General features: G+C 37.8%; 2 protein-coding genes across 2 annotated transcripts in view; both read left to right on the top strand.

Annotated features, from left to right (window-relative positions):
- The window catches only part of LOC139125093 (26S proteasome non-ATPase regulatory subunit 10-like), a 107,049-nt gene extending 90,272 nt beyond the window's left edge, over positions 1–16,777 (top strand). Inside the window, exons 7-9 of the mRNA XM_070691200.1 lie at positions 10,055–10,105; positions 10,403–10,480; positions 15,506–16,777. Of these exons, the coding sequence (XP_070547301.1) occupies positions 10,055–10,105 (51 nt within the window). The 3' untranslated portion in view covers positions 10,403–10,480; positions 15,506–16,777. The remainder of the gene's footprint in view (positions 1–10,054; positions 10,106–10,402; positions 10,481–15,505) is intronic.
- LOC139124992 (death-associated protein kinase 1-like) overlaps positions 1–17,174 on the top strand; it is a 353,067-nt gene that overhangs the window by 147,282 nt on the left and 188,611 nt on the right. The window lies entirely within an intron of this gene.

Here is a 17,174-nt window from a genome sequence, read left to right on the forward strand (position 1 = left end):
CTTAATTTTTCTTAAAGTACATCATCGCAACTGGACTGCGAGTCTCGTCTTTGAAAATACATTCGCATTTACTCAATAAATATATAGGTGAGTGACAAGGTTTTGAGAGGGTGTGCAACGTGCAACGTAGAGAAGAAGCTGCCCCAAGGCACCGTGTGTCCGCGGAAGCGGCCGGGGTGGTCCGGAAGAAAATAGGCCTATCTGCCCTGTACTGGCCGTTAGGCCGGAAACGAAAACATAAAAAACTGCTTGAGATTCAATGTTTCTAGTGTTTTTGACAGTAAATAAGGAGAGAAAACCACACTTATGATTGATATTATTCGATGTCATTCTCTTTTTGTCATGTTAGTAAATTTGGCTATATGACTAGAAATAAAGTGTCCGACACCGTTCTTTTGACATTGACCCTAAGTGATAGTGGTGGAGGCCGCGGACGTGCAACGCCGTGAACACACAAACCTGTACGCAGAGCTAGGGCCCTTATAGCCCTGCGTACTATGCCATGTGTTCTGTACGCGTACGTGCGTTCGCAGTGGGAAAAGTCAGGTCTTAGGGACCGTTCAGTTTTTACGGCCGGGGGGGCCGGCAAAATCCAGGGGGGTCATCATAATTTTGGAATCCGCGAAGGGGGGTTCATCACTTTTTTATTGGTAGGAAAGGGGGGGTCACCACATTTTCAAAAACATAATACCTACAATAAAGTTCACTTTATGCCATGGCCATGATCGACCCTCTTTACCGGCGGGCCGCCTTTGGCAGCCTACTACAATAAATATACTTTATGTATTACCCATGACCCTCTTAACGGGCAGATGCCTTTGGCGGCCCACTCCAATGAGGTTTACTTCATGCAATGGCCATGATTGACCCTCTTTACCAGCGTGCCACCTTTGGTTGCCAATTAGAATAAAGTTGAGTTTACATAATGGCCCATCACCCTCTTAACCGTAGGGCTGCCTTTGGCGAACCACTCCAATAAAGTTTACTTTATACAATGTCCATTGACATAAGTTGTCTATGGAAATGAAGTTAAAAATTGCCTTACAGTCGTCCTAATTAACAGACGTTTCAATGGATGTGGCTGAGAAGTTTGTGCACTGGCATCTCTGCTACACGAATAAAGTTCGCCGCGTACCGGAGTTCAAATCCAAACCATGCGGGTAAATTTGACATATGGGTTTTAGTTATTTTTCAGCGGGGGGGGGGGGGGGGGTCAGCAAAATTTTTCGTCTGACAAAGGGGGGTCATCTTTTTTTCACGAAAAATGCAGGGGGGGTCTATATTTTTTTGAACACCGGCGACAAGATTTTGCCGGCCCCCCCCAGCCGTAAAAACTGAACGCTCCCTTATGTACATGGAAACAGAGTGATTTCTGTTTACGGGATTCTGCATTGTACGCAGGGCGAGTGTAACACCAGCCTGTGCTGTGCCTCGATCAGTCGTTCGGATATGGGGTGTACACATGTCCAATTGAAATGTGATCGCGTCGTTTCCCAACGGCGAAAACACATTCATTCATGCACACTATCTCACCACGCGCATATGCTTCTGCATCTCTACAACGTCCATACCACATTATATGGGTGACCGCGAGCAGTTTCTTAAATGCGTGTAGATTTGGTAAATTATTCTGTGCTCCAGAATTCCACCATAAATACCGTTTTGAAGTGTCAGGTGCTACTTACTTTTGTTGGCGGCCTTATTTCATTTTCATCGACAATTATGTCCCATTTTGCTGACCAACCGTTGAACCCGACAAGATACTGACACGGTCCTTCTTCAACTGCAACTATTTTCTTCACTGCACCCTTTTGTCCACCAGTAACAGTCATCGAGGGCCTCAACTTTTTCACCTACTGAGAACGCGTAATGAGCCATGTTTTCTGTGTTTTCCGGTGTTTGGCTTAATTGCTGATGAAACTTTTAATTTTAATTGTTTTCCAAGTCAACTATCCAAGCATTTTAAGAGGGGTGATCAAAAAGGCCAGAACAGCCAATTTTGACCAACCTGGTGCAAGAACCCGGGAAAGGTGTTAAAAGTGTACGATAGATGTGTTTACGACATAAACATTACGAACAGTAGGATTAAGATAGGTATGAATAATCCAAACTGCCCAGTTTCTGTGTGGGGAAAAGTTGGAATGAAAACAAACTGCTCCGTTATGTCGGTGTTATTAAAAACCCTGTCATTTTTTTCAAACATAATTTTATTTTATCTGTATAAATTTGACCACAGAAGGAGGCTGGGTCTTTCTCAATCGCTATGAATTCGACCAAGTCTTTAAAACGACTTTTCAGTCTATTAGGTAAATGAAAGGTACTTTAAGGTAACGAAAACAACAGCGTTACGATTACGTCGAACCACGGTCAGTCCAGACAAAAAGCCAGGAAGGTAGAACCGCGAAAGGGTTGTTAGTAAACGGCTTTCAGAATGGTTTTCATTGAGTCACATGAACATTTTTGATGAATAGGAAACGTTCTGTGCTTTAAAAATACGGGTGAAGTTCCAGTGTGAAGTACAGCGTACAACCCTTTAGTCTCTGTTATTGAAATTAGTATTTTCACCTTAATATCGAAGGAAATTAGTATATTACCCACTTTCTTTCTTTCTCATCGTGTAAATCAACAGAATTTTTTTCATCCTCTCTCCATTGAAATAAATGACTCTTTTCTGTGTGAATCGAGCACATTATTTTCATCATCAATATTCCTTCCTAATTTGACCGATATCATGTCCTAAACCACATTGCAAAGATAGACAGAACTGTCCGGTGCGCTAAAAAGAATAGTTGGAGATATATTTTGCGAAACGGTGAAAAAATGGTTGAAGACAGAAAACAATATGTTAGTCAGTACGGCAGAGGCAAAACAGGCGTTCACACAGACTTTGGACAGAGAACGAAAGCGGGGATGTCAGGAAAGGCGATGTGTTATTTCCTGAAATAAAGTGCTCTGTCTGGTTATGCTAGTCAACCAATCGAATTTATTTGTTTTCAAAACTGATAAAACCATGGACAATCTAAATTCGTCCGTCTATTAATTGACATTACTGACTTATTCTTTCTCTTTTTTGTTGATTATTGAAAGTATTTTCGTATTCAATATTCGGGCCTAATTTAACCGATATAAATTTCTAACCTAAACTGTCTTTAATTGACCTCAATAATAAACAAAGACTTGGTCTGTGGGCCAAGGTGCATATACAGTTGACGAGATGTGCGAAACAGTAAAAACAATTGTAAGCACGCCCATACTCTTCAAGTTGTGTAGGAGACATTGATATCATAGTCTTTCCGATAAAAAACGGGGATGCCTTTGTGATAACAAAGGCAAAGAATATCAGTTGAATAAAACAAAAACTTTTCGGACATCATATTTTTACATGACAATTTTTGATCTCATCTACTGTATGCATGTCAGGCGTGAACTGTCAAGGGAAGTGAACTGCACGCATGGTATATGTAATCCATCAACATCGGGCCTCGCCTTGCATGCTGGAACTCGGAGTTCACGACGATTTGAAGTGGGATTCGATTGAACGTAATCCTTCAAACTGCCGGCAAAACGGTATTCTCCCGTCACTCCTTGATTGACTCTCCTTCGATATATGTAAATGTTGTCATGCATGTCCTGTCTATAAAATATTTAACTTCAGCCAACCGGAATTACAGTCATAGCCGCCATGCTGCATCATGCAAATTCACATTTCAGCGGACATTGCAATTTTCGGGAAACACGGAATTCTGACCGCTAGCACAGGAACTAGGATTGAGAAAGTAGTACACTTGCCGTTTGTGTCCGCTCTCAGTATTATAGGAAGCAAACATATCGATCGCTAGCTGTAGTACAGCAGACCAAGTTTCTTTTCTGCTGCTAATTAACCTCCTGATCGTACCGTTGTCAGCAATGACCTTGATCAGGGGAGCGAACAGATTATATCGCTAACGCTCAAACCATTGCGCACACTACGCACAACCCACTCAGGCGCGGCGTTAAGCCTGATCCCGGTCCACTTAGAGCCGAGCTTGAAAACATGTATATCATACATGCCTATATATGCAGATATGACCACTTCCAGTAAAATTAACGACGCGTTAACATAGCAGCACATATGGAATTATATGAGACAAACGTTTAATGAACTTAGATATCTCATTCATTTGGAAATCCCGATAATGTGAATATACACCGCCCTTGAGGGATTGTAGAGATTCGAATGGGCATCGTACATGTTCTCAAACTCGTGTAACATTCTTTCAAAAAAATACTGTGGGCAGTGCGGTCTTATTTAGATCCTCTCGACACAAGAAGATCAACGCAGTGATTGTGTTATATCGTATAGTAAACAGTGAGTTATACCACATCAATACTACGGGGCAAATGGTCTTCAAATTGTTCTGTACAGCGCGGTGCCGCCGTCGTTATAATCGCTGACATTGCGATTGTCAATAGCAACATGGTCAAGATGGTGGTGCCTAGAAAGAGAAGTTTCGATGTCGGAAAACTGTGAATATAGGAGGCAAAATGGAAAACATAATACTCTGGTGTTTGTTTTTGTTAGATATGCTTCCACAGATTTGTCAGATTATTAAAATACAGCTAGAGAGTAATTGCAGTCACTGTCCATAGTATCGCACGGCACGTAAATGTCGCCGAATTCTAGACGTCAAAATTAAGCATAGTATTTCTAGATAATATGTGTAATATATACGGCGTCCGAACTAGAACACGGCTTGGCGTCGTTGAAGCGCATTGTCTTTGGGGTTTGCGCAAATAAATCATCGAGGCGACCGATTGACCCCTTAAAAGTGTGCAAGTATAAAATTGTGACGAAATGATCTCGCACGCACATAACAGGGAAGTCACAATGTAAATAGTTTGATATCACAAATTAGGTTGACTGACGGTACGCACACTGTTATGATTGGCGTGTTGATGTACAGTGTTTACCTAACGTCGGAGATGGAAATTCCCCTTTGTGATTCCCTAGTGTTAGCCGCTTTCTCTCTGTGTACGCTGATTGACATGTTACAACCAAATACCAATGTAGCAACATTGATGTACAAAATCTTTGATTGGCTTAGTATTTATTTGATAGCATATTGACTGATTCAATTATTGATCAAGATCTGCACGTTCATTCAAACTGGAAGCTTTACTCCACAGACTCGCCCAATTACACAAATTTGTCGATGAGATTGTGTTCGTCGTTTTCAAATCGATATCCTTGTTAGAGGTGCAAAAGAAACGGAAGATGTCGAAATGGCCGAAGTCAGTGAACCAGATGCCTGTGAGAATCTCGCAAGCATTGACCGAATCGATGATGAAAATTCCAGACGGCGACGGCGATGATACGCACTTGCATTACGTCAGTAGCACTTCTAAAATTGATGAGGAGATTGATTCAGTACCACCGCGTTGAAAATCTTCGAAACTCAACACGAAAATTTTGTGAAAGAAGGTTGAATGATTTTTCTTGGCTAAGTCATTCTTACGAAGACGACGCTATGAAATGCCAACTTTGTATTGACGGTTAGAAGAACAATGCGTTCATTGAGGCAAAGCTTAGGATGACAAAACTTTCGTTCTTCGACACTGATTCTTCACGTTTCGTATGCAGACCATCAAAATGCATTTTCTGAAATGAGGATGAGGTCAACTTTTCAAAGCTAGGAAAAACATCAGGAACAAAATTCCATGAGAGATTTGTAATGGGATTGAGGTCAGTTTACTGAATTGTTAAAAATATCGCCATGTACAAATATCCGTCACTCATGACATTGATCGACCTTGAAAATACCAAAAGCATGGGCGTTGGAAAGAATGCTACGTATGTTTTGAAGCATACCGCACGTGATTATATCCTCGCGATTTCAGGTGTGATTATTGAAAATGCTATTGTAAATATGCGTACCAGCCAATACGTAGCAGTTCTGGTAGATGAAAGTGCGGACATTTGTGTGGCTAAGAAACTTAATGTGTACATACGCGTTGCATTACTCATAGACTTTCAACCGCTACAAATTTGGTGTTTGCAACTGGACGTCGTATAGCGAAATCTGTCTGTAACAAACGGTGTGCTGCTCTCGAAGCCAGCAATGTAATGCTGGACAAAGTGATGTAGATGGGCACAGACGGAGCGTCGGTAACTTACAGGTTCTAAAACGAGTTTTAGTGCTAGGCTAGGGCAAAAAATTCCTATCTCGTGAACATACACCGCACTGCGCATCGTTTATCGCTAGTTACTAGTCAGCTGCTGCTGCAGTTCCATATCTCCATGATGCTTAACAAAAAACTCTGACTAAATTGATCGACTATTTCAGTGTTTCGGCTTTAAGCACATCAACTTTGCAGTGCATAGGGATTTCCTTGATCTCAAAACCGAATCAGGAAAATTCATCACGCCGTGAGGTGGTTTTGTTTTCATACTGCATTGGATGCCGTGTATCGTACATGTAGCTGGGAGGCCCTGGTGAAGGGAATCGAGATTTAGCAGCCTAGGGTTTCGGGAAAAATCTAACAAACGATGAATTCGTTGTTACAATGTACTTTTAGATGAACTCATAATAATACTAAGACTAAGATGATTCTTTTAATTACTCAATTAATACAACTCTAATCACACGTTATACGTCAATCAAGGACCTTGGTGTCATACTTTGTGGCTCCATGGATTTTTCCGAGCACATTCCGAGCACATTGAGCACATTGATACTGTCGTCAAGAAAGCAATGCGCAATCTAGGTTTCTTAAAACGCAATTGTCAAGATTTCCATAATGTAAAGTCAGTGATGGCCGTGTACATTTATTTGGTACGGAGCTGCCTCGATTTCTGTTCTGTTATATGGAATCCATGGCAAAAGAACTTAGTTGATAAAGTTGAACGTGTTCAAAAGAAATTTATCAGATACTGATGCTTTAAACAAAACATACCTTACTGTTCTTCAGAGTATAGAAAATTATGCACATTTTTCAAACTACCTCCCTTTTTAATCGTAGAAAAGTTTCTGTTCTCTGTTTTTTATACAAATGTATTCATTCTGTGGTTAACAGCTCAAATCCCACTTAATGTTCAACGAACTTTAAGGTTTAACTGTCCGTTTCGGGTACCAGCAACCAGAATTAATGTTCGCAAGTACTCTTCCATTCCACGTGCTCTGTCCACTTTTAACGAAATTGCAAATAAAATCCAAATATTGATATTTTTGAGAGATTTAGTCTTTTTTTAAATAGTGTAAAGAATTATTTTTATACATGATCTCGTTTGTGAATCGCAATTGTCTGTTTTTATTGTATATATTGTTTTTATTGTTTATTTTTGTGTGATTGTGCTTGTATTTCTTTTTATGTCGAGCGGAGCCTGTAATTGGGATTTTTATTCCTGTTGGTCTTCCGAATAAATAAATAAATAAATAAATAAATAAATAAATAAATAATAAATAAATAAATAAATAAATAAATAAATAAATAAAATAAATTCCTGCGGTTGCGTACGGCGAGAATGTTAATTGCATGATGACCCACAGTCTCCGATGATACCGTCGCAATTGGCTTCAATGAAAAGTGGTCACGTTTCACTGAAACTTATTATCAATATGGAGTGGAGTGACCGACCATGGTGCCAATAATGGTGTCTTCATATTGATTATGCGCATACCTTTTGTGGCCCATCGAAGAGTTTTAAAGTTGAAATCTTAAGATAAGTGGTCTCTTACGGACAACATTTTTATATCATTTTCCGCTGGGAAAAGTTAAAGCGAATGTATTGACCATGAGTAGTTATTCGGTAGTACCCCTTGAAGTTGAGATTGTATATTTCTGCCACTGTTTCTACAGGTTTTCTCTCAAATTAAATGAAACCATAGCGAAAATGAACTAATGGTAATTAAAAGATGGTAGCTTAATCCCTGATGTGGTATTAAATGACGTCTAAAGGAAAATCCTGGATGCACGGAAAAATGTTTTATTGAAAATAAATGAAATAGTAAAAGAACCCTATGACCCGAATTAGCCATGTTATGGGGTACAGGAATTATTTTTCAGTCATGATGTGTTGTATCATTAGCTTAATTGTTGATGCAATATACGATAAGGAATGATGCAGCCCTTCCCTGCATGAACAGGAATTATCGAATACCGTTGAGTGATATGCTGGCATTCTGCCAAGATGTGTATAACAGAAGGTCTTCGTCAACGCTGGCATCTGATATCGGCAATTATGGCACCAAGCGGGCAACCATCATTCCTGTTCTTTTCAAATTTGCATTTTAAAATAAATCGTCTGACTATTGACAAGTGAGCATAAACTAACCTCTACTGTGCGATGTCAACAGAAGTTATTCTGAACTTAGAAGATGGAAAGAGAATTAATTGTGAAAAAGAGACATATATTATATTAGACAGCATCGGTAATGTACCTATGTCACAACTATCTGGTACAGAGAGTCTACATAACATTGAATCCCACATATCGACTTCTGTTAGTAAAGACTCACATAAAACAAATCAGAATTCATTACGAATGTCCATTGTGGACGAACTTCCATTGCCATCGTCTAAGTTACTGCTTCTCCCATGTCTTGGTGTGTCTAGGAATTGAGTAATATAGAGGGGAACACCCTTGTGTGTCGTACTGTGGAAAAAAATGGAGATTTTAAACCATTATCCGAATTGTGGACTTTAACTTTAAAATTTACATAAATTAAGATTAAGCGACTTAATGCAGCCATACATGCAGTAGATGGTTATTCAGTTGATGAAATCACCATACCACCCGTTGTGCATGTAAATATCGCGAGCAACTGCACCGTCAATGTCATTATATTCCAATGGCCTTGTGTTCATTTTGTGCAGGGATGATTGGCGAAAGGTATCGAGTATACGGCCCCTCGACGTATTTCATGATAATACAAAAAATTGGCATATGACGTTTGGTCCGTATCGAGTCAAATACCTCCCAAGTGTGTGATGTTTTTGTAACAATTACCTTGATACGAGTATATTTATAGAATGAATTAAGCAAACCTTGTTTGGCCTTCCATTTAGTGACAGAAGGAGTCAGAAATCACATTTATAGGTCTTTTTTGCCTCCTTGGCTTTGTGTTGTGGTTTTGTTTTATTTGTCGGGAATGCGAATATTTTGGACAATGCACTGATCCAAGATGTGCAATCTGGTAAAGGAAAAGAAGGTTGAAGGTGTTGTCCGTGATGCAAGTAACGAGAGACATATTCTAGGTATAAAATTTGGGAATCTTTACAACTCGTTCTGCCCTTCTATTTAGCATAAGAGAGATTTCACAAGTTAATTGGGGTCACAAAGTTCAGGGTCGAGACAATAATCCAGCTTTTGACATTGAAAACTCTTTCAGACACATATGCTTCACGTAAGCTGACAGGCTTTACAATCACCCAAAACATTACTACGTTGACTTTCACATTTAGTAAGACATAATTGCCGAGTTTAGTCGAATGGAATTCTAAACATATCAGTTATCTTTGGCGTCTTTTCATTTCGGAAAAAATCAAAAACAAAAACAAAAACTGTGTCGGGAACTTTTCATGTGCTTATATCAACTAGCATTGATTCAAAATGCACATTAACATGATGTGACAACATTTTTGCAAAGGTAATGAGCATATCCATTAGAATATGGTATAAAATATTTCGTGTTTGTTCATTGGTTTTTCCAAATTCTTAAATAGTTTCAGTGCAAATCGAATGACATTAGAGAAAATGTTTGCAGTGATATTGGTCACATTTCTATGGTGTATTTTTTAAAGATGCAACTTTTACCCAAACTTTACACGAAAATTGGCTTTACTTAGTATGCTGATAGACACTATTGTCTTTTCTTCTCGCCATAGTGCATGCGACTGTGAAGCATTAATACAATACCTTCCAATGGCTAACTTACCCTACGTATTTTACAGCGTGAATCATGGTATTGTTCTGATGCAGTGTAATAACTAAGCATGTGATCTGTCATCGAGTTTTCTATTACACAGTCTTAAATTTAAAGTCTTCCAAAGTCTATTTCGAAATTTTATATTTCAGGACGGAGACACACCTTTGGACATATTGGTAAAACGTTACAAAGTAAGTTAGGTGGATGTCTGATAATAATGTTGCATATCATGTAAATTACATCTGAAATATCTTTCAGTTTCTATGGTGTTTTCTGATGCTTTATTCATACTTACAGTACATATACATGCATAATTCTACGGGCGATATCAGTGAACCCGTAATGTTCTCTTATATCGTTCCCTTGGGAACTGTGAATATAGCAAAACTGTAGTGAGCAACGTGACAATAGTTTGACGTTAATGAAATATAATAAACGAGCACGTTTACGTTCGGTCCCGGTGCAAACTAAGATATTTATAATAACACTTGTCACAGGATAACCAGGAACACAGCCGATATCTGCGTGTCATCATTCTACTGCTCAGTCTGGCACCTGTTGACATATCAATAAAGGTAAATATTTATTTAATTAGTATATTATTTTAAACGTCACATAAAACTACAAAGTACTTTTGTGCCATGAATTCCATATTGCATTAAATTTTCTTTAATCTATACAAACGTTTATGAATACATGGTACATAATGCAGCTTGCCACTCAGCTGATTTTAATGAGTTTGTTTGTATTTTATCTTTATATGCACAAAAATAGCTGATATATGTTAGCACACGCAATCTCCAATTTGCCAATACAAGATTTATTAGCCTGTTACTTAACAAAAATCTTGCCAAGTTATTTTATTATAATAATATTCAAGTGTTGAATGATATTATCGTTTGAATGACACCCTGTAATTGGCTAAGGCAGTAAGAGGGGAGTCACGATTTGATATGCCATTTTCAGATTAGTCTTCACCTCTTACTGTGTTAGTAAATGCGTTTCGACAAGGACAAAACAGGAAAATTGCCCCTAAACATACAAATATACAAATATGCAAATTTCATCAAAATTTACACAAAACTGTCAAGTACTTTACAAATTATGTTATTATTACCTACATGATTAAGTTTTGTTACACATTGGGTTAGAGTTACAAATGGCGATTTTTTTTTTTCAAATTGGGCTGGTTTTTCAAATAGGGTTGATTGTTACACATAGGGGTAACTATGTACCGTCGAAATATCGTGATTAAACTAATCGACCCACTATCTACCACTCGCCTGCACGTCCGTTATTACCGGCCCTTGATACGAGTAAACGGGATAGCAGCTACCATGTACGTACCGGACTATTATGACTTCTCGAATAGACGTGGCTATATACGTAGGTTTGGTTATGTAGGCAAACAAGTTTTAGATAAAACAAACAACCAAACTTATTTATTTTTTATTTATTTATTTCAAAGACGACCAACGGGACAAGTCCCATTTACAGGCTCCTAAAAACATAAATTTTAAAAATACAAAAATTTAAAAAAATACAAATATACAACCCACAGTACAGAACTGAAAAACAAACAAAAGAGTCTACCAATTCAACATGACAGTTTTACCAAGCGTCTAAAACTTCCGTAAAATGAAAAAAATGTCAATAGCGGGGTTTGAAGTGCACAGTTCATTTAAAGTGCTCATACATCTTTGTAAAGCGGAGTACTTAAAAACATTGAGTTTGCTAACTGGAAGTCTAAAGACTGTGCGAGTTCTAGTAGTTTTCTGGGGACATTATAAGTAATACGAGAAACAATAAGGGGACAGTCATACATATTATTTAAACATTTATATAAAAATATTGTATCTAAAAATCGTCTCCGATGATATAGAGGTGAAAGATTAAAATGCTGACACAACTCTTCATAATTATTACTGTTGTAAGGGTGATTAGTTTTGAAGCAAAGAAACTTAATGAATTTCATTTGTACTCGTTCTATATTATCCTGTTGTTGTTTTTGCCAAGGAGACCACACTACAGACGCATATTCCAAAATGCTTCTTATATAAACTATGTACAGTGAATTGAGGGAGTTGATATTGGAAAAAGTATTACAACTCCGCTTAATGAAGCCAAGCATGCGAAAAGCTTTACTGATAATTGTGGAAACATGCATGGAAAAACTCAAATCACTAGCAAATATTACCCCAAGATCCTTAATTTTATCAACTCTTTCTAGTTGGATATTATTTAATGAATAGTGAAAAATAAAAGGAACCTTCTTTCTAGTAAAATAAATCAATGAGCATTTAGAGTTATTTAAAGTTATTTTCCAGGTTAAACACCACTCGTTAAGTCGCTTAATATCCTCTTGTAACAATTTTGTAATATTTTGTAATTTTGTAATTTTGTAAATTTTAGCATCATCAGCGTACATAGAACATAACGAGTGTCTACACACTGTACCCATATCATTAATAAAAATTATAAAAAGTAAAGGGCCCAGTAGTGACCCCTGTGGGACACCAGAAGTTACGGGGCTCCATGAAGACGAACATCCGTCGACGATAACCCGTTGACGTCTGTTGGACAAGTATGAGTTGAACCAATTTAAAACTGTGCCACTCACACCGTAGTGTTTCAACTTATAAGTTAGAAGTTTATGACTGACTTTATCAAATGCTTTGCTAAAGTCTGTGTAAATAGCATCAACCTGGCCCCTATTATTTAATACCTCTGCAATAAAATCCGAATATTGAACCAGGTTGGTTTGCACGGATCTGTTTTTCATGAACCCGTGCTGAGAGTCACACAGGCCCTGTTTAACGTGAGAATATACATATTGATATACACCCTTTCAAATAATTTACTTATAAGAGGAAGGAGGGAAACGGGTCTGTAATTTGTTACTTTGACCTGTCACCGGATTTGTGAATTGGAATTACATTTGCTTCTTTGAAGCGAACCGGGAATTTACCTTCGGAAAGTGAACGATCAAAAAATTGTGTGTAAAGGGTAGGATAACTCCTCAGCACACTCTTTCAAGATAACACCAGAAATGTTATCAGGTCCAATTGCCTTATGTATATTTACTTGAGTCAACTGTTTGTACACTTCTTCCAGTGATACAGGAATGAACGACAGTGAATCATTTATGACATCACTAAAGACAGGGTATTCAACCGAATCATCGTCTTTTGTAAAAACGGAACTAAAGTGTTGGTTAAAAGTTCCGCTGCTGAATGTGAACTTTCGTCATGTGTATTGCCATTGCTTACTGTACTAAACATGGACCGAATATTATTTTTAGTTCTAATGTAACTCCAAAACGTTTACAGTTATTGTTGATATCAAATTCCAAAGAAGTGATGTAATCGGAGTGTTTGATCTTATTAGCTCGTTGAAATGCTGCACGAGCCTCAGAAAATTCACGATGACTAACCAGGCCTCTTTTGGATTTTCTGTACACCGCTTCCTTATCTTTTAAGATGCAAATGAGGTCACACGACTATAAGGGTAGCAGTAAATGTAATTTAGTTTTGTTTTTTACACTTCGCAAGCCAGTATTTTTGCGCTCGGTAAATCTGGCCACGTATTATGTAACGACAGCTCTCACAAACACGCCGAGCTAGGATATATGTGTAACGTTTGTACAATTTCTCAAGATCAATGGATACTTTGTTTACACCTGTAATGTAATTTGCAGGATTGCTTGATTACAATACGGAGTTGTTAATTACTGTTCATTTGCTCTAAAAACTTTACCAGCTGTCTTTCCCTTCAATATATATGTACACTCCTTTATGAATATTTCATCCGTGTCGGATGATACATCAGATGAGCCCATGCATTACTTATGCGATAAAATAACTTGTCAAATGCATAAGCCTAGATTGTTCTCTCTCGACATTATTATACGGCATTTATCATTTGGTCCTCTACGTCACAAAAACCCGCGTCTAAGTCATCAATTTAATTACACCATACGTTTTAGCATCGATCTTCCATGTGCTCGTCAATGTAAACAAACAACAATAGTTTACCCCACAATCGAAATACGTATATACATACCTTACTTCAAAATTTATACCAAATAAGGTATAGAAATCAATTCATGCGACCATTTTGTTCTATGTTTTTTATTTCCACTGTCAGCGACGCGAAGCTCATCAAATAGGCTGAGTTTCCGTCGTCGTCACTCGTGGTCGTCTGTCGCCAATTGTCCAGCGACTGGCGTACGTCAAAAATTGCCTTCTTCTCTGAAACTGCAAGACCAAATTCTTGGAAATTTGATTTGCAGTTCACTTGAGGTTATCTCGCTTAGGTTTGTTCAAATCGTTGTTAAATTTGCATATTAGTACTTCGCGGGCATTTTTTGCTATTTTAGTAAAAAAAATCTTCTCTGAAACCGCACGTTGAATGCTTTCGAAACTTCATATGCAGTTTACTTAGAGTGATTCCAGCGAGATTTGTGAAAACAGTGGTGAAATTTGCATATTTGTATTTTAAAGGCAATTTTTGTCAGTTTTGATCAAAATAAATTAAAAATATTCTTCCTCAGAGGTCAGATAGCTTTGATATTTGGTACAAAGTTCCAAGGACAATCTTTGTCACATTATTGAAACTGTGCAGAAATTTGTATTTTTAAGGCTGTTTTGGTCAAAAAATTGATAATTGAATTGATGACAAAATCTGCAATTTGTCAGCAATTTTATTTGGGGGGGCAATTATTGCCATGTTTGATCAGAAAATTTGATTCTCAAAACAACTACTCATCAGATAGCATTGGTTGAAATGTTCTTAGAGATGATCTTTATCTGATATGTTAAAGTTCTGAAAACATCTTCCATTGTGTATTTTTGCAGCAATTTGTGCCATTTTTGTCCGGCCACTGAATGAGCTATAAACTATTTCCGCTTCCTTCATCTACACATATGTCAAAAATAGTTGTTCTTTACATAATGCAGTGGAGCTACATGTATAACGGCCGCCAGGTCGCCTGTTTTGTTTAGTTATGTTACCTTTGTGTAGTTTCATGTTCTTTCCAAGACCCTATTGACTCTCCTTCGGACAATATGTCATTGACATTGTTGCTACAATGTCAATGTTGATGTCATTGTTGCTACAACAACAATCATTGTTGATACAATAGCACAGTAGCCTTCAAAGGCACTAAACATTAATGTTGTAACGGAGCAGAATGACAAAAATCCCAACGAAAATAAAAACGCGGGATTGCTACGCATGTAAATTCCACAAGTTATGAATGAATAATGTTAGGAAAAAATACTCGTTTAAAACACGGAACGGTTTAAAGGAACTACATTTATTTGCAAGAAACAACAAATTAGTAGCTTGTGCATATTATTCCGTATTATTCTGCGATATCTGTATTCTTTCAGCCCAGAAATACTCTTTGCGCAACGACCGTAATACCACAAATCGATGATCTTTAGATCACATGTATTTTCTTTAACTTCAACAGGAGACATGGCTAAGTGAGGCGTACTTATGTCTGTAATATCACCTAAGTGGTGACTTTAGATTTTTAGAAAGTGTTTGCTGTACGTTTTGAAGTGTAATCTGAATATTCTGTTTCTCCTAAATAGAAACGTTTAAAGAAGATCGGAAAACTTGGAAAGTTTGTGATTGACTCGCCTGATGTGGATACACAATCCGTTGATATTTGTGATGAAAAAGCGTCCAGCACATTGACATCATGGTACAAGGAAGGCCACACAGCGTCATTGGTGGTTTTCAGTGACAACACAGCATTGTTGAAGTTAACTGATAAGTTAATGAAGGAGCATATATTAAGTTCAATTATTTTATTTGACGTTGATATGAAGAATGTAAAAAAGGTACCAAACTCTCATGCAGTATGTTTGTTCAGTATCAGATCATTTGATCATGAGAAGGTCATGTCGTGGCCTTTGCAGTTTATCAAAATATTCCAATGTGTTGATAGCATCATACGTGTACCATGGTCTATCAAATTGTCTTGTTCACTCGATATTCTTAACATAAGTCACTGCACTCTCAAGGTTGAAAAGCGCACTGCAGCTTCTAATGAGAATATGATGAAATATATCCACATTGCCTGTGACAGAGTAAAACAACTCATTCTCAATGACAATGGTTTGACTGCGCTACAGGAAGATATTGGTTCAATTTCTGGATTAGAAGTGTTAAACGTGAGTAACAACTCAATTCAAAGAATGCCGCCGTCATTATGTAATCTGGCTGAGTGCCAAGACTTAGACATAAAAGGTAACCCATCTCTGAACATACCAAGAGATATCATGAAAGATGGTAGGGATGCTATTATTAGTTATCTAAAGGAATTTTTAGATTCAAAGACAATACCTAATGACAACGTTAAGGTCATACTGGTAGGTCATGAAGGCGTTGGAAAAACAAGTCTTGTAAAAGCACTGACTGGAGATAAACAACAAGAAGTTCAGAAAACAGATGGCATCACAGTCTCTGAATTATTCCTGGGTAAGACGTCTTTAAAGTTAACGATCTTTGACTTTGCAGGAGATGTCGATTTTCTGGAATCGCACTCACTGTTCATTACAGATGATAGTGTTTTCCTTGTCGTATTTGATCTGAGTAAATTTTCCATAGGCACATCAGTAACAAACACTTCCTCGTTGCACCAGGTCGGCAGAGTAAAACTGTGGTTGCAGACAATTTTCTCTTACGCACCAAATTCCGCAGTTTTGTTGGTTGGTACCCATGCTGATGCACCTATGTTGAACAAAGATGTGCTCGAAGTCATATGGCAGAGGTTTCGCGAGCAAATAAATGGGGTAAGAAAATATCATCTTTGGCATTATGCAAAAAGTCCCAATGCAAATTGTCTGATATGTAATAATCCAGAAAAAGTTAGTAGAAAGAGTGATTATAGTGGGCTAGCTGGCTACGTTGTTCATGAAGCTGAAGAAGATCTTGAAGATGTCACAGAAACTGATTATGTGGACGGGGTCATCGTATCATTACCTCACATTCTCGGATACTTTGAGGTTTCCTGTACGGAAAGATTCCCGAAACGTATGTTTTCAAGTGAAAACAAAAGCATACAGCAAGTAGAAAAAAAATTGACAAAAGTAAGCTCCGATACTATAAAGTCGTCAAATCCAAATATTCCAGAAAGGTGGCATCTTCTTCGAGGAAAACTTAAATCCGAAGGTTTGAAACGTACAAATCAACTGATATCGTATCATGAGTATGAAACTATCGCCATCGATACTGGAATTGAGAATCAGAAAGCAA

This window comes from Ptychodera flava (assembly GCF_041260155.1).
Source record: "Ptychodera flava strain L36383 chromosome 23 unlocalized genomic scaffold, AS_Pfla_20210202 Scaffold_24__1_contigs__length_23054250_pilon, whole genome shotgun sequence".
Lineage (NCBI taxonomy): Eukaryota > Metazoa > Hemichordata > Enteropneusta > Ptychoderidae > Ptychodera > Ptychodera flava.